The following is a 17661-nucleotide window of genomic DNA, read 5'->3' on the forward strand; positions in this document are numbered from 1 at the left end:
GGCGATAAAATAAATTATTGTATAACTACCCTTACGGGGTTTACCAGGTGCAGAGTAGAGTATATAGAGTATTAATGAGCACTTTAAATGATGTACTGTAATGTAATGTAATTCTTATTATGCAAAAAGAGAAACGAGAAAGAAATCATCTTACATTAGGTAGGTACATGTGGGGAAAGAACCCCAAAAATGTTTATTTTATCCAATTTTTTTTTTACCATTCTAAAAACGTGATTACTATATGTCCCGTAATTAATGGATAAAACGCAAATGGTAGATTTGCCATGCCAAATTTCAGCTTTCTAGTTCTAACCAACGACGTAAATACATAATGTCGTCGGTTCTAACAGACTTTGAGTTGTCTTACTAGACAATTTTATCTTTTTTTTTATTCTTTACAAGTTAGCCCTTGACTACAATCTCACCTGATGGTAAGTGATGATGCAATCTAAGATGGAAGCAGACTAACTTGTTAGGAGGAGGATGAAAATCCACACTCCTTTCTGTAATTCGGTTTCTACACGACATCGTACTGGAAGGCTTAATGGCTTGGCGGTACGTCTTTATCGGTAGGGTGGTAACTAGCCACGACCGAAGCCTCCCACCAGCCAGTCCTGGACCAATTAAGAAAACCTCTATCTGTTCAGTCGGGAATTGAACTTTAGGAATTGAACCCAAGACCTCCGTCATGTAAATCCACCGCACATACCACTGCGCCACGGAGGCCGTCAAATCTATTTAATTAACAACGGAATCAGTCTGAAAAAACATTATTGAAATTTTGTAGTCCCATTTACGTTGACCATTGTAAATCAAGTTGATCGACTTAACTCTTTAAATAGTAATTGCAACCTAGTTGTTATAGTTTCCTTGTAATTTCATAATATTCTATCATACTTCCGTAAAGTTTTTCACGTATCCGTAGACAACCGTTTAGCTAGTTGATGGGGTAACAATTTGCAATTTTAGATAGTTAGCTAACAATTTGCACTTAAAACATAAATTTTTCACAATCATCATCATCATTATGATCATTCATCATCATCGTCATCGTTTCAAACAAAATTTTAAAGACCTATTCTACGATACTCCACTTTAAAATTAATATGAGATGAAAAAATTAAAAAAAAATCCACTTCACAAATAATAAAAAAAAAATCTATATATTACGACATTCTCAATGTTTATACTCATGCTAAATTACTTCGTTCTGGTAGTCTCTGCGCTAAACGCAGAGGAGACAGAAGGTACAGATAGACAGTCGGACGGACATGACCAAACTATAAGGGTGCCTTGTGGACTACGGAACCCTAAAAAGGCTTTCACAAGTTTTTAATAAATTTACGGAACATTGGTCTCATAGTCATAGATATGGTAAAACATTTTAACGGTATAACTTTTTAGACTAACGGTGTAACTAGGTCTATGTTCAGCAGTGGACACTCCATCGGATGAACTTTTCAGATGGCCAAGTTTTTCATCACCTGGTGCCTCGCCATTGCGAGCGTGGCGACAGGGGTCGCCGGCGCGCGGTCTGTGCCAAAGCTGGACCAGAACGAGTGGTGGGGGCCGCCAGAGTTGATGATGAATACAGAAGAGTTGCAGCAGAGAAAGTGCATCAGGCCCTGGTCGCTTACCATCTCGCAAGATGTCAGTTCTTTTAATTTTATTATCATACTTAAGTTGCTAATAATTGTATTCTTTGTCTTTTACGAGTATGTCTATAAATTTAAATTAATGTTAATAACCGGCATTTATGGATTGAAAAACTCTCCACCACCACAAGTTCACCAGAATCATAAGATTCATAACCAGATTTAATACGGATCTTATGCGAAGTTTGCTTACATTATCATCAACGCTTTCGGAACAATAATCTCTCATCTCATGATGAGTTAATGAATTGGTGGTTAATCTCTATAAGGAGTTGGCGTATGCACCTTATACTTACTGAAACTACTATAATGCGATTATTTTTTTATTTATCCGGGAGGGAAAAAAATCCTACGGACTGCCGCTTTTTCAGCAGGGCACGTCCAGCTTGCATGGACTAAAAATAACCTCCCTATAACTCCTTGGTCAACTCGGAATTGCTTTGCATTACTTTATGCTGCCTTTTCGAGTGATTCACGTCGCTGTGTCACTCTTTTCATCTCTCTTCCTTTCATCGTAGCTTTAAGCGTATGAGCATACTTCTGCCACTTATTTTTGCTCGACAGCATGTGGCAGCAGCTGCTCTTAGAACTGTGCAACCTGGCATTAATTGCACAAGTAACATTTATGGTTTTGAGCGTTCCTAATGGCGAAGAGGTTGGTTAAAACTCCATGACCGCTTAGTGACTTCGATAACCAGGTGTCTACCTTTCTTGTGCTGCCTCTTTTGTCACTTATTTGGGATCCGTTCCCACGGCCAGGTCTATTTCCTTTCTCCCCTTCGCTCTTTTTCCCACTCCACTGTAAGAATTCTAAGGTTTCTGAGAATGTCAAGTCCTCACTTTCGAACAACATCGCGAGTTCTTTTACCAGTCCAATGCTGTTATGATATTACTATTATTAGTCGGTTTTTCATTAATTATCATCAGATAATGCTCAGACCAACACAGCAGCTTAACGTTCTCTCCAAGGCACGATCACTGACTTTTAAAGTTCGGGCTGCTATTGAGAATTTCTCGTTTTAATCACTGCATCATAAAACGACTGATAACAAAATTCGGGCACATCTGTTCACAGGAAATTGATTATCTCAGATGGCGACTTCTAGATCACCACAGCTTTGCCCCAGCACTTGAGGATAGCAACTTCGAATACGGGTTTAACCCTGATCAGCTGGATGACTGGGCGCAATACTGGGCTAACGAGTACAACTTCACCCGGGCGGAACAGGTCCTCAACCAATACCCACAGTACAAGGTCAATGTGCAGGGTTTGGATATACACTTCATCTGGATAAAGCCAGAGGTAATGTAGATATTTATTGCATACATATCCGCGTCCACTAGCCTTTTCTCATAAAATTAGTCGTAATAAGTAATACCTATGACGTACATGTACTCTTACTTGAATTCTACGATAGGGAATGGATAGTGAAGCATACATTGAAACACAATGAAATCTCCAGGTGCCTAAAGGGGTGAAGACGGTACCCCTACTCATGCTTCACGGCTGGCCGAGCTCTGTGCGCGCGTACCACGACTCCATACCGATCCTAACCACACCCAACAAGGGCTTAGCATTCGAAGTCATCATCCCAAGTTTGCCTGGATTTGGATTTTCAGATGTAAGTATTTGGTCTGTTGTAAAGAATTTGTTATCATTATTGTTATAATTAAAAATGCTGCTCTCGAAGTTGTTAGATAAACCCAATTCCGAAGACATGAACCGCAGATAATAATTATTCCGGATGGGCTGCGAGCTGACGAGGCGCATACTATATCTCATGCATCTGTACTCTGTTACCAGGCAGCAGTTCGTCCAGGACTGGGCCCGGCACAGATGGCAGTTGTCTTCAAAAACTTAATGAAAACACTCGGCCACAAGAAGTTCTACGTGCAAGGAGAAGATTGGGGAGCTGTGATCGGAAGACAGTTGGCCACGCTGTACCAAAATGATATATTGGGCTTCCATAGCACTCAACTCTCTATACTGGTAAGGGTATTGTAATGTTTGTTAAATCAACCATTTCGAAGCTATAGGAAATGATTTAATGAGATATCATGCACTTTTCCGGAATAAAAAGAAGCCCATGTTCTGCTCCAACGTCCTATTTCTCTCTAAATTGGTTCAATGGTTTAGCCGTGAAAAGGTAACCGACAGAATTAAATACTTTCGTATTATTAACGTCTCACCCGTTGGATGTCATACCCACTCCAGAACTCGTCATTATTTGACGGGGAAGGGAAACGTTGGTCATAATAAAGTAAATGTTATAAAAAATTAAAAGACTTAAGGACTGCACTCATTTGTACCAAGTCATGTTAACTGAAAGAATATACTTTATCATGAGATAGTATTCACAGAAACGTCCTATATAGGGCAGCTAATCATATTTTCTTCAAATGCAGAGCAACTGTGAAGAAATCAAGACATTCCTTGCGGGTTACATCGCAATCCTTCAGGTAGAACTTCAACAGTTCAACAGAACCGCCACCACTGAACTCTTGGAGGAGACTGGGTTCATGCATCTGCAGGCGACCAAACCTGACTCTGTGGGTAAGTTCACAGCAGCTATCTATATTTTATTCAGTCAGAGTTAACACGGACCCGCGTGCCATTTCATTGTGCTAACTGCCTCTAGATGTTTTCTTTTCTCTTTTCTCTCTTGAGCATTTTCTTGAGCATATTTTTCGGAGCATTTGTCCGTAGAGCTGTCACTGCTCTACGACGGCTTCCGTGGCGCAGTGGTATGCGCGGTGGATTTAATGGCGGAGGTCCTGGGTTCGATCCCCGGTTGGACCGATTGAGGTTTTCTTAATTGGTCTAGGTCTGGCTGGTGGGAGCCTTCGGCCGTGGCTAGTTACCACCCTACCGACAAAGACGTACCGCCAAGCGATTTAGCGTTCCGGTACGATGTCGTGTAGAAACCGAAAGGAGTGTGGATTTTGTGTGAGATTGTAGTCAAGGGCTAACTAGTAAAGAATAAAAAAAAAAACTCGTTTTCATGTTAAGCCTAGTCGTTATATAATATGTTTTATAATACATTTGCTTGTAAACTATCTGTTATTCCAACAATTTCAATATTGTAATGTATCTCATTACGTACATGTGTTGTAATATAAAGTAAAATGCACATGTGCTGATAAAACCTTTACCATCCGTCTAAAAACGAACGCTACTTTTTAAACCTTATCAAAATGTTTTTATGTAAGAAAGGTGCTCAGCTTTTTATGAATAAAATTAATTTTGTGAGATAAAATATAATAAATAAACATTTAATTCTTTCGTTTTAATAATTTTGACAATAAATGACAACCATTTATGTGTAATAATACAAAAATATTAATTTACTTTATAAGTAATACTGGCTATTTTTGGTGCATTTTATTTTATTAACGATACAGAAGTACCAAAGTAAATTTGTACACTACACAAAAATATCCCCCTGTATATCTTATAAAAACTCTTAATAAGTAATATTAAAGTTTACATTAATTTTCAAGCGGACGAAGTTTTGGGCGTTTTTTAGTAGTTATAATAATTATTGTAACCATTTTTGTCCAGGTGTCGGTCTCTCTGATTCGCCGATCGGTCTCTGCGCCTGGATGCTGGAGAAGTTCTCGACCTGGACCCGGCGCGACAACCGGCTGCTGGTCGACGGCGGGTTACTCAACCACTTCACGCGCGACCAGCTGCTGGACAACGTGATGGTGTACTGGTTGTCCAACAGCATGACCAGCGCCATGAGGATATACGCCGAGTACTTCAGTAACGCGCAACGAGCGTTGGGGATAGAACAGTATGTTTAAAAAGTCAAGTTTAATTATTTGTAAAGATTCTACCACCTATCCGAAAGGCAAGTTCTGCTTAATAAGTTATGAGAAAAGTAGTAAAGTAAGCAAAAAAGTAGCGAATAATTTGAACAACCGATAGACGTTGAGGATTCTATTATTGGAGGCCTGGATGTTCAACCAATAATGGTGTCTGGACTATAATGATAACATCATAAAGCTCTAAAGCTGCTGTTGACAGAACTATTGTGTTTGTAACAGCTCCTACTAAAGGATTGTCTGGCAGTGCACATCCTAATGTGATGTGACGTAACAAAATTGTATTTTCTTAATGATCGTAATTTTCGTTTTAAATCTGGTATCATCAACGGCACTTACTCTTTTATCTAAAGTAATATTATAGAGAGGAAAGATTTGTATTTTGTTTGTAACGAATAAGCTCAAAAACTATTGGAATGATTTAAAAAAAAATCACCTAGCTACATTATGAAGACTATATTTTATCCTCATATTCCCACGGGAATTGGAACTAGTCAAGTGAAACCGCGAGAATCTGCTAGTAATATACAGGGTGTCCCGTAAATAGTACGACATACTCTACAGGGTTATAGCTGACATCAAGGCCTATAAATAACGCAATATATGTTAGCTGAAATTTTTCAAATTATATCGATTTTTTACAAATTATTACGTTTTTCAAATTATATCGATTTTTGTACAAAATTCAAAAATTTCTGCAGTAGAAAAAATTAAACTTTCATTACTTGAAACAACTATTAAAAAATAATTATCAAGTATAAAATGTTGATTTTATACTTGGTAATTAAGTTAATTTTCAGCACATGGTATGACCAAACTGCACTGAAGTTAGGGATTTTTTAAGATTGAATTGAAATTGATTGAAGATGAAAACAGTAAATTTTCGGCTAACATATATTGCGTCATTTATAGGCCTTGATGTCAGCTATAACCCTATAGAGTATGTCGTATTATTTACGGGACACCCTGTATATACCTTTATGGTTGTTAATTTTGAATTGCAGTTAATCTATAAAAAGTGTCAACTAACTTATCCCAATATCTTTATAAATCCTGCCCACGTTGAATGGTGGCAAGAATATTGACCACATTGACCACAATGCTGATTCTTTGCACAAAAAACCAGCTAGCCCTTCTGTCACTTGTCGTAGCTTTTATTTTCCGGTTTTATAGTATCGGATTGGATTACCCGAAGTGAAATAATTTGGCAAAAGAGTTTAATCTAAAACTTAATCTTATTTCTTCCAGAATCCCCACAAAAGTTCCAGTATGGAATATTCGGCCCATTCATGAACTGCTCCCTTCGGCACAAAACGAGATAAAATTCCCCAACTTTGTCGGAACTACCATCTTGGATGCAGGCCACTTTGTGTTTTTCGAACAACCCGAAGCTGTCGCTAAAGATATCTTCAAAGCTGTCAAGGCATTCAGAAGTTACAGGAAATGGTAATTTTTCAATAAAGCCTGTTTAAGCAATTAGGTTCTTCTTTAATTTGATACTACCTCGGCACGATAATAATTTAACTATATTGATCATTAAAAAGAGGAGAACGTAAATAGTAATTAATGCCTGTAAATTAAAATATCTTACTTGTTTTTCCTTTGTAGCCCTCTGGTTTCCTCACGATGTTTCCTTACTTTTGAGATATGTCACATTTAATTTCTAATGATTTAACCTACGCCTTCTGAATCGAAAGTAGAGGTGATATTCTATGACGGCTCACGGTGGAGCTAATACTTACCATATGTTTTCTGTGTTAATACTTATAGAATAATAATAATAAAGAGTACAGTACCTGATATTCACAGGGATGAAACACCATTAATATTAATTGGATAGAAACAGGCGTTACTTTGCGGAAGTTCATCATGAATATATAATAATTTATTTATTTTGCTATTATCCGCGAAAATCCGAAGAACACACGCGACAACGTCAACGTAGAGTTAACATCTCCTGAAGATGCTCCGGTTTCGTCGTGAATCGTACGTAGAGAATATTTCGTCGGACCTGGGTGACGTTGTCGCGTGGGTTCGTCGGCTTTTCGCGGATAATAGCAAAATAAATAAATTATTATATATTCACCATTAATATTAAAAATTAAAAAAGAATTATATAAAACACATTTCAATCTAGACTCTCGTATATTTATGCAATCCATGAATACATTTACCATCTAGTAATATAATCGTTCAATCCATTTCGATATAGAAGAAATTATTATATAGTGAGGAGCTATTAATATTATTGTCTGAAAACATTACCTATTTATTGTTATAATTATAATATTTTGCGTTTAAAATTTAAATATATTCAGATTCCTTTGTAGTGAGAATTTGATCATCATTTGAAAATTAACTCAATCATTTAAGTATATGTACCTGAATAATAGATAGGTAGATAGACTGAGAGTCACTTTGTAAACTGAAAGGTAATCGGGATATGTTCCTCTTAGGTAAATCTATATAGGTATATGAAAATGAATCCATATATCCCTTGGTCACGCCATCATGCGTGAATCACGCGCGATTTCACAATTTTTTTTTATGTGTTTGTTGTTGTCAGGAGAAAGTTCTCATGACAGAAAAAAATTAAAAAACTGCGCGGAAAATTAGAAAAAGGGGTTGGGCAGGGTTAGGGTAGAGGTAGTTGCAGGTTTAGGACGCACCTGGGGATCGAACCCAGGACCTCCGTTTAGTAAATCCACAATTTCAGCTTTCATAAAGACACATTGGTTTGATTATTATCACTGTTTGTATAATAATAAATGTATATCGTTGGTTGTACCACTTGGCTATTAATATTTCTGGATTCCCTTAACTGGTAATATATAAAAGCATTTTAATTATTCTATATAATGATCAAATTCACACTTATTAAAATTTTTAATATAGAATTTCATCCGCTAGTAAGAAGAAAAATAGTATCTATTTAAAAAAATTGATACCAGATCGACTTGAAGTCTTATATCGTTTTGTACAATCTAAAGTCTTTCAAGAAAACACTAAGCTAATTAAAGCCTTTACTATCTTAAAATTATTTGCCTTATATTAAATTGTTCCTGACTTATATCTGTTGAAATACTTCGTGAATTTCATTAATGGATAACATAATGTCAAGTTGAGTAATGAAATTAATAACTTCATAAATATTTACAATGGCTTTTAACTCGTAAACAGATACCGAATTGTGTTTGCAATTTCAAATTGAATTTTTTGTCAGTGATAAACGAACGTCTTAATAAATAGTAGAATGTTCTATTATCACATTTTTGATCTCAACGTACCTACTCCTCAGAGTGTGTGATGGCAAAATCGTCTTCATTTTATAAGAGTTGAAAGTTAGTCCATGTTTAATACTCGTATTCTCGTATACTCGTCGTATACGTGTCGAATACGTGTCGTATTCGACATTTTGTCAGCTTAAGTATTATCGTAGGATATTTATTACTTAATGCTTTGTTGCGCACAATGCGGTCTCTGTTAACATAAAATTATATAAATTTACGAAGTACCGAAAATTTCAAAAACTAAAACCTGACTGCCTATACAGAAAAATACAGTTATGAACGATATACACTAATTTATTAGTTCTAGTGTTTTGAGACATTTTTGTAATAATAATATTACTATAAACACACATTATTACATGTCACATCGTTTGTAAACAATATGCCATAAGTATGGATTTTTTCAATTTATTAACAAAATTAAAGTATACAGGAAACAACATTATTTTTTTTTAATCTCTGTCCGAACATGTAATAAGCCTATTTAACTGATTTTCACGCTATTTACACGTGGCCAAGGTTTAGTTTTTGAAATACATAACCTACTATCATAGAAACAAAAAATCAGTAAATATAATACACTATGTTAGACATCTTAACAATTTTCATTGAACCAAAACATCGTTCACAACTTTTGCATAAGACAGTAATTATTTGTTCGTTCATCAGTACATACATAATATCATAATATAGCAAAGTACTTTCTAGATTCTAAAAATTGGAATTAATATTAAACAGGCACGCTTCTAATACATTACGATCGCTAAGAGTCTAAGCGTTAGCACTAATTTAAAATTTATCAATTTAAATTTAAAGCATTCCCGGAAAAATACAATTATTTATAATATTATATTACAATGGGTCATTTGTTTATTTATATTTAAATGTATATACTTTGTCTGTATTGTATATTAATGGGTTTCTCAATAATATTCTTTAAAATCTGAATATTAAAGTAATAGATACTATTAGTACCTACGTGACGTATATGAATAGTAAATAATATAATGACTATAACTCTTACTTTGGAAAATATATATAATAATAATCAAATAAAGTAAAAACGTCATTCTATTGACTGTTAGCATACATTATTCATTAAAAAAAATACATTTGTGACGTCTAAATACTCGTATAATTTGTTTAATAAATTGTTTTTACCTACATATATTATGCAACATTATACGGATTGTTTATTTAATATTCTCAATTTTATATTGTTGTATACCCAAACATAACTTCCAAAAGCATATCTATTTTACAGGCCCCACGCAGCAGAAAGCGTTCTGTGGTCTGGATTCTACATTTAGCGTTTTGCGTTTTACGTTCTGAGCAACGTTTATGACTTAATATCACCGGATAGATCACAGAACGCTGCATGACAACGCCATGCTATTTTACACACATTACCTAGAACGCAGAACGCAGAACTTAGAACGCCTGAACGCTGTCTGTCTACACGGGCCATAGATCGTTCGAATGTAGACTAATCGGTAACTGCTAGATAATATTATTCGCTGACTCGGTGTCTTTCGGAAGATTCTTTTTATTTCTACGAATTACAAATTAAAACGCAAAAAGAAAACGTTTCTTGGTTTAATCCATGGATAAACTTTAAAGATCCACGCAGAAAAAGCGTTTTGACGTTCGAAATTCCGCTTTTCCTGTAGCTTCATAGCACCGTAGAAGGCAGTGCGGCTTAACCGCCTGTTCGGTGGTAAACAAACAAATAAGAACGAGTACATATTAGGCGTTTTGAAGCGCGCGTTTTTATATTAAAGAGGTTGTTCGAAGATGTACACATGCAAGCGTGCGCTTCTGATCAAGCGCCGGCAGAATTTAGGTCGACCGCGCGTTGCGTTGCATTGCGTTACGTCAGCTGGGTGTTTGTAGATACATGCACCGCCGTGTTGTTGTACATTTGAGCGCGCGCTTCGACGTCCATTTAAGAACTAAACCGGTAGTATGGATACCTTGGCTGCGCTCGTAAAACGCCGTGCTGAGCGCGGTGTATGTAAGCTAATAACGCCTACAGAACGCAACGCCACCTAATGTGCACTTGCTCTAAAAGTTACGACTCTAGGTACGCAAACAGAAAGCGTTCAGGCATTCAGAGTTCTACGTTCTGTGCTACGTTTTGTAACTTTGTACCACCGCGCTGTGTGATATATACGAGTATGTTACATTATAGAGAACGCGAAACGCAGAACGCCTTTGGTTCTTTATGTCTGGCTGCTCTCTCAATTTTTTATTTTATAGGCTTAGATTTAGGATGATAACTTTATTGAAATCAATTCACCGAGATAGTTTTGTCACATGAAATAATTATTGTCTAGTAAGTTCTAGTAGCCGAAGCTAATTTAAACGAGATACATAAGACACTCGAAGCCAATATTGTATGTATTTAATTTAATTACACATTAGGTATTATATAAAAATCTAGAAAATGTATAAATTCACAACCTATTAATGTTCATTTATGTCAAACGTGATTGTGATTTTATTTTCCATACAAACATTACTACGGTCTCTAATAATTTATTGTATAAAACTGCAGGGTTCTAGGCCTTCGAAATATTTTCCTATTATTTACAATAAAACCTATTTTTTTAATATAAACATTGGATTTTCATGTTAGTTTTAATTTAATATAATATAATCAGTAATTAATTTTATTTCATATTACCTATTAATTTTAATGAAGGAAACAGTATTAAAAAAATCATAATAGATCAAGCTTTTTGCTAAGCAGTTGCGCTCATATTGTGTGGTAAATATGCTGATCAATAGGCATTTCCATTTGCCGATTTAACAGCATGTTGGATACACACAACTTTATTTTAGGATGCTGAAACTTTATGCCTTGGTCTACTATTCGGTAACTAAAATTCTTTGCATATTCATATGAATATTCATAGGCGCCGCATTTTTCTGAGGAATTTAAGTGAAAGTTATCATGTTTGGGTCGGTGGAATCAAACCGGGATTTCTGGCATTTTCATAATCAGCTAGGAATACGTTTTCCGACAAGAATAGCCTCTATCCGATGTTATTTTATGAATAGATTTAAGTTTCACTTGCATGTGATTAAAAAGATTGTACCAGACCTAATAATAATTATACTGATCTAAAAACGCACTCTATGATTATTATTTTTCAATTATTGTATTTGTATATTTTTTGCAATCTATTATATAACTTATAAAATAAATAGGCTTTCCATTTTTTAACTGGCAATAAACACAGATTTATATTTGACAATGGATTTTTAAAGCTCAATAAAATAATTATGAATTTGATATTTTGAATTTGATAATGTATTTTGATTTTTAAACGAATTTAGGTATATACATATATTACATAAAAGTAACAAGTAAAGAAAATCTTTGATGTAGTTTGTTGTAGTTTTCATCTGTGTTGAAACCTCTTATTTCTTTATGGGAGCTTTAGCAAGAATGAACTATTCTGTTTTTGCTATTTGCAGAGATAGAGATGAGATTTGTATCGTCAGCTCCAAAATTATAAATTAGATCGCATAAGCTTAAGCTATTAAAGGCAACTTTCTAATTTACAATTTAAGTATAAGAACGATTACATTAAGACCAACACAAGAACTGAAAAGAACCTACGAACACATAATTAAACTCTGCGCATAGGGAATCAGGCAAGGAATTTTGTTTATCTATTCCAGGAAGGAATTTTCTTTATATATTCGAGTAAGGAATTTTCTCCACCGCCGAGAGAGTGTACTCTACTAATAAATTTTCAAATATAGTAATTATGTTTTATATCAAATAACATATTATGATAGGTTGGTACTTTTTCCTTTCAACTAATACAATAAACATTCAACCAGTTCATTAAAGTCTTAATATAATCGTTGTTTATAAATATTTGGTGATATCCTTACATTAAGCATAAGACAAAGTAATACAAAAACAATATCATCTTATAGCTACTAAACTAAATTAGATCCTTTAACTCACTACAAAGCTTTATTTATATTAATATAATAAACTAACACTTTTTAGTAATTAATTAGTTTGGCTAATTCAAACATAACAGTAATACGCAAAAGTTAAAACATTCAGGAGTAGGTATGCTTTGTTATTATGAGAATTGGTACAATATTTTAAGAAAAAATATTTTTTTTCAATTGAATCGCAGATAAAACTCTTTAGGTAATTTACATTTACCAAAATATAATTTACAACCATAAAAATAGACTACATTAGGACTATTATAACAGTTTTTACTCTATTCAAATTAGCTAACAAATTAGGTACTTAACAAGGTTCTGAAAATCAAGTGACGGTAATTCTTTACATTATTAATATTTTTGGTTAATATTTAAAAATAACGTATACTTACTATATAGGTACCTATATTTTTAAAACATGAAATATTTTGTAATAAAAATAATAATTTTACTTTTAAAGAGTGACTAAAAATATTTTAGAGTATAATAAGTATTTGGATAATATATTACTTTGAACGAAGACTTCACGAACAGTCACATAAAAAAGATATTTTTTATTTATATAAAGATAAAAAGATATTTTTTATTTAAATATATAGAAGGAACAAATATACAAAACATACGGATAAAATAGTGTCATTTTATTTAAGTTTCAATTCCGTTGTTATCAACGCGCTAAATTAAATTGCAATAAAAGTAATCTATGTATAATAATTAATAACGGTTTGTTTGGTTGGTATATAATTGGTTGGTAATTAAAATAAAATACTTGATGTTTTGTTAAAATGATTTCAATAAAATTTTATCAATTTCATTAAGGAAATTTTATAATTAACATTTTGTACGGCCAGGAAGCATTCAGGTGTTCTCAGTTCTGCGTTCTGCGCTCAGACCAATTATTGTATAGGACCTGCCTCGCTAGACGTTACTTTTCTGTCAAAGTATATGATCAACGATCTAATGCGATTATAAAAACTGTCTCTATAGTATCGATGTTAAATAGTTGTAATCGTGTTCGTCGGTTAAAGAGCTCCGTAAAAATACCTTTTTGTGTAATTGAATTGTGTAGAAAACGGGCAAAAACTTTTAGTTTAGTATAAGATATATACCAAATCTAAGCTCGTTTTCTTCAGAAAATGACAGACAATTTTGTTCGTGACTATGAGTGTGATACAGGTCCTTCTATAATTGGTCTGAGGTTCTGCGCAACAATTATACCACCGCATTGTCTACGCGGTGCTACGAAATTATTCGTGTACGTAACGCACCACTCAGAACGTCTGAACGCTTACTACGAGTATCTACGGGACTAAACAGTTTGGTACACTGTCATTATTATCTGAATAAAAAAAACCCTTTTACAGTATGTGTACCAACCACATAGCGTCTTATTCACATTGCAACAAAAATATGCTCAATTTTTATTTGATGCAATGTTAATTTTAAATTTTTATAGAGGGCACTTATAAAAAGCACTTAAATTACTATATTACTCGAAAAAATTGCATTAAACTCTTTAATCTATGTTAAGATTATAACAATATAACGTTTATTGTCTATTCACCAATAGTTTTAATTATTGTCTTAATATTATTGTCCTATAAGTTTTAAGGTATAGGTAGAGAAAGCTCGTTACAATGATTATAGTTTAAGGAAAAAATAACAGTCAAGTTATTTATGTTAAAAGACGATTTTTTTATTATTGAAACTATATGTTTCTTTTCAGAAGTAACAAGGTTCTTGTATTTCAAATAGGTTTGTGTCTTTAGATTAGAGTTGGTATAAGTAGTAATTTAAAATAAATTAATTGTTAAAAAAAAAATATTTTAATATAGAATGTAATTTCAAAACTGACGTACAATAACTTATGATTCACGAATGTTTCTATTTGAACAAATGTACGAACACATTTCGATAGTTTTGTATTTGGTTTGCTTTCAGATTTCTAAATTATATTTCGATAAGCTGATTGTAAGACGTTGCTTAAAAGCTTCTCCTTTGAGTATAATTAAGACTTTTCACTTAGATTCTCTAAATGAATGATTTTCTCTGAATAACTTATGACACTTAGGCCCCGCGCAGACTAAAAGCTTTAAGCCGCTTTGAGCTCTTGATTCTGAGCAACGTATGTAACTTTAAACTTACACGTGCTGTCTACGCGGTGTTAAGAAATTACAACACGCAGAACGCCTGAACATTTTTTTGCTTGCGGGTGGTCTCGCCTCCTTTACAGCAGACTAAACCACTATATAGACAAGAAATTTTTAGGTGTTCTCAGTTCTGCGTCTGCGCATTATACCACCGCATCGTCTACGCGGTGCTACGAAATTATACGTGCACGTAACACATCATTCAGAACGTATGTACGCTTACTACGAGTATCTACGCGGGGCCTTACTTTGCTTTGATTGGGACTAAACAGTTCGGTACACTGTCATTATTACCTGAATAAAAAAAAAAACACTTTTTTAGGGTGTGTATCGACTTTTTTATGTATATATGTAATCTGTCAGTATTAGACATATTAGCGCCTAAATGGACCGATTAGAAGTGGTTGCTAAGTAAATATAATGAACATACGATGAGACATGAAACAAAGTTTCTCAAACAAAAGTAACGTTGTGTATTATTATTTACGAATAATTTATCTCGTACTTACGAGTATTTTTTGCTTCTCCAGATACGATACTCGTACTAGTTTGCTGAATTAGTGTAATTAATCCTAAGTTGTGGATGCTTTGTTCTTCAGATGTTTAATTGGATATATTTTTTGGATGTATTAAATAAATTCTTAAATAAGAAAATATACCTATTAAAAACTCTAAATTTCAACGATAAAAATAAATTATTGGAGATATGGTACTTAGGATATGCAAAGAGGTATTACTAATTATTATTATTATTTTGCTATAATAATATAAAAGGGACCACTTTAAAAAACGTGGGTGTTTTCGTCAGTTAAATTTAATAAGCACAGCCAAAGTTTTGCGGTGGATTCGATATATTTTTGTTCCTACAAAAGGTTTCTATGTCTCTCGACGATGTATACTTGGAAAGCCTGTTCAAATTTTTACTAATACTGTAAATGATAAAAATATAATATAAATTACACGAAGAAAATGTATGTTGTTTTAATTTTTCAATGTTTTTTTTAATTCAGCTAACCTTTCGTGAATATTCTTCATTATACATTAATAATAATTTTGGGGGATTTTTCTACGTCATTGCGAATAAAAATGTTTAATGAGATAAATTTCCAAGTAAATACAGCGTCGTATCCAAATTTGCTTACCTCTTCGGTGACAAACTTTGAACATAGTTTGGGTCCATTTCATCCAAATCCCTCCCCTTAGTTTCTGGGACACAGCACACGACGAAGCACAGTCCGCCGACGCTTATAGAGGCGTACAACCAGAACGCTCCGTGCAATCCCAGCGCCTGCTGAAAATCCACGAACGTTTTGACACCGACAAAAGCGCAGAGGTAACTGAAGGCGGTGGCCATCGCACTTCCAAACGCTCTGTACTCCAGAGGAAACAACTCGCCGATCAACAGCCAAGAGATCGGGCTCATACCCAACGAAAACGCAATCGTGAAAACCAGCACACACAGCAGAGGAATCCAGTCGTTCTGTCCGACAGTTTGGTGAAACATGACATTCTGTATCCTCTGGTTCCTGTGAACTTCCTCGTAGTACGCGTAGCTGCCGAACCCGGCGAGCGCCATCGACATCAGGACTGAGCTCACGATGAGCAGCGGAAGACGGCCCACTGTGTCGATCAGCAACCCTGACAGGCAGGAGGCGAGCAACTGAACAAAGGATACAGCTATAGCCGCTCCGTGAGGATTCATTCCACCGAAAGTTTTTCTAAAAATTGGCACAGCGTAAAAGGAGAAGGCGTGAGCACCCGAAAAACGCTGAAACATCATCAAGCCGCAAGTCACGAGAATCGGACCGAGAAGACGATTGGCAGTTCTGACGTCAAAAGAATGAATTAGTTGACTGCTCGACATTTGGCTCTGGCGTTGGCTGAAATTCTTGCTGGCTAAAACATTGGTTCTTATTGTGGCTAATTCTTGAGCAACATCGGAATTCGGTCCGCGTAGCCAAAGGAGACTTTTGTAGGCTTCTTCGTCTTTCCCAATGAGCACGAGGTAGCTCGGCGTCTCTGGTATGTACAGGACCGTGCAGAACAGCAGGAGGGGAGCGGCCGAGATGCACAGGGCGAGCTGCTGCCAGTCGAGATAGGCGCCGATGGTGAAACTGAACAACACGCCGAGATGGCCGACGATCTTCAACACGGCGCTCAGGCAGCCTCGGATGTCAGGCACGGATATTTCGCTAATGTAAACCTGGAAATAAAAAAAAATATTTTGAAAATTTTCATAGGATTAAAAATTTTGCATTTTCTTGATTAGTAATAATTTTTTGTATTAAACATGTACTCAGTTATTTGCTAATGTTTAGCATTTTCATATTTCGGACTTTTAATTTCAGAGCACGAATAACACATAACACAAAATATTTTCTGGTGCAGATATGAACTGTGAAAACTGTGAGTGAAATCTGTTTCATGCGAACACAATGAAGCTTTGTACGCCGCGGGCCGGTAACGGCTTTTTAGAACATTCTAGTGAATATAAAATAAAAGCATTGTATAAATACGAATATAACTGAAAACTATGTTTTGTTGCTAACTGCCTCGCTCTAGTTGCGTATCATGAAGTTCCGGGTTCAAATCTGGATAAAGAAACAAACAGATGCTATTTCAGTAAAAGTCAGGGTGGTACATAAATTTTGTCCCGATCAATATATTTTCTAATTTGATAATTTTAGTGTCACCTACAGAGTCAAATATTATCATTCTCCGCTAGCCAATTCAAATTAGTTCAAAGTGGTTTTATTCTAC

The 17661-nt window shown here is 34.8% G+C and overlaps 2 protein-coding genes across 2 annotated transcripts in view; one reads left to right on the forward strand and one right to left on the reverse strand.

Annotated features, from left to right (window-relative positions):
• Positions 1-1464: 1464 nt before the first annotated feature.
• On the forward strand, positions 1465-6933 carry LOC112047604 (juvenile hormone epoxide hydrolase-like). The gene is made up of 7 exons (XM_024084757.2): positions 1465-1650; positions 2731-2958; positions 3119-3277; positions 3460-3645; positions 4062-4209; positions 5218-5452; positions 6732-6933. Exons 1-7 carry the CDS (start codon positions 1465-1467, stop codon positions 6931-6933), a joined length of 1344 nt encoding a protein of 447 aa, XP_023940525.1.
• A 687-nt stretch (positions 6934-7620) lies between these two features.
• LOC112047390 (facilitated trehalose transporter Tret1-like) overlaps positions 7621-17661 on the reverse strand; it is a 41325-nt gene continuing 31284 nt past the window's right edge. The window contains exon 5 of the mRNA XM_024084507.2: positions 7621-17104. Coding sequence (XP_023940275.1) covers positions 16040-17104 — 1065 coding nt within the window. The 3' untranslated portion in view covers positions 7621-16039. The remainder of the gene's footprint in view (positions 17105-17661) is intronic.

Source organism: Bicyclus anynana, chromosome 2 (assembly GCF_947172395.1).
Source record: "Bicyclus anynana chromosome 2, ilBicAnyn1.1, whole genome shotgun sequence".
Taxonomy (NCBI): domain Eukaryota; kingdom Metazoa; phylum Arthropoda; class Insecta; order Lepidoptera; family Nymphalidae; genus Bicyclus; species Bicyclus anynana.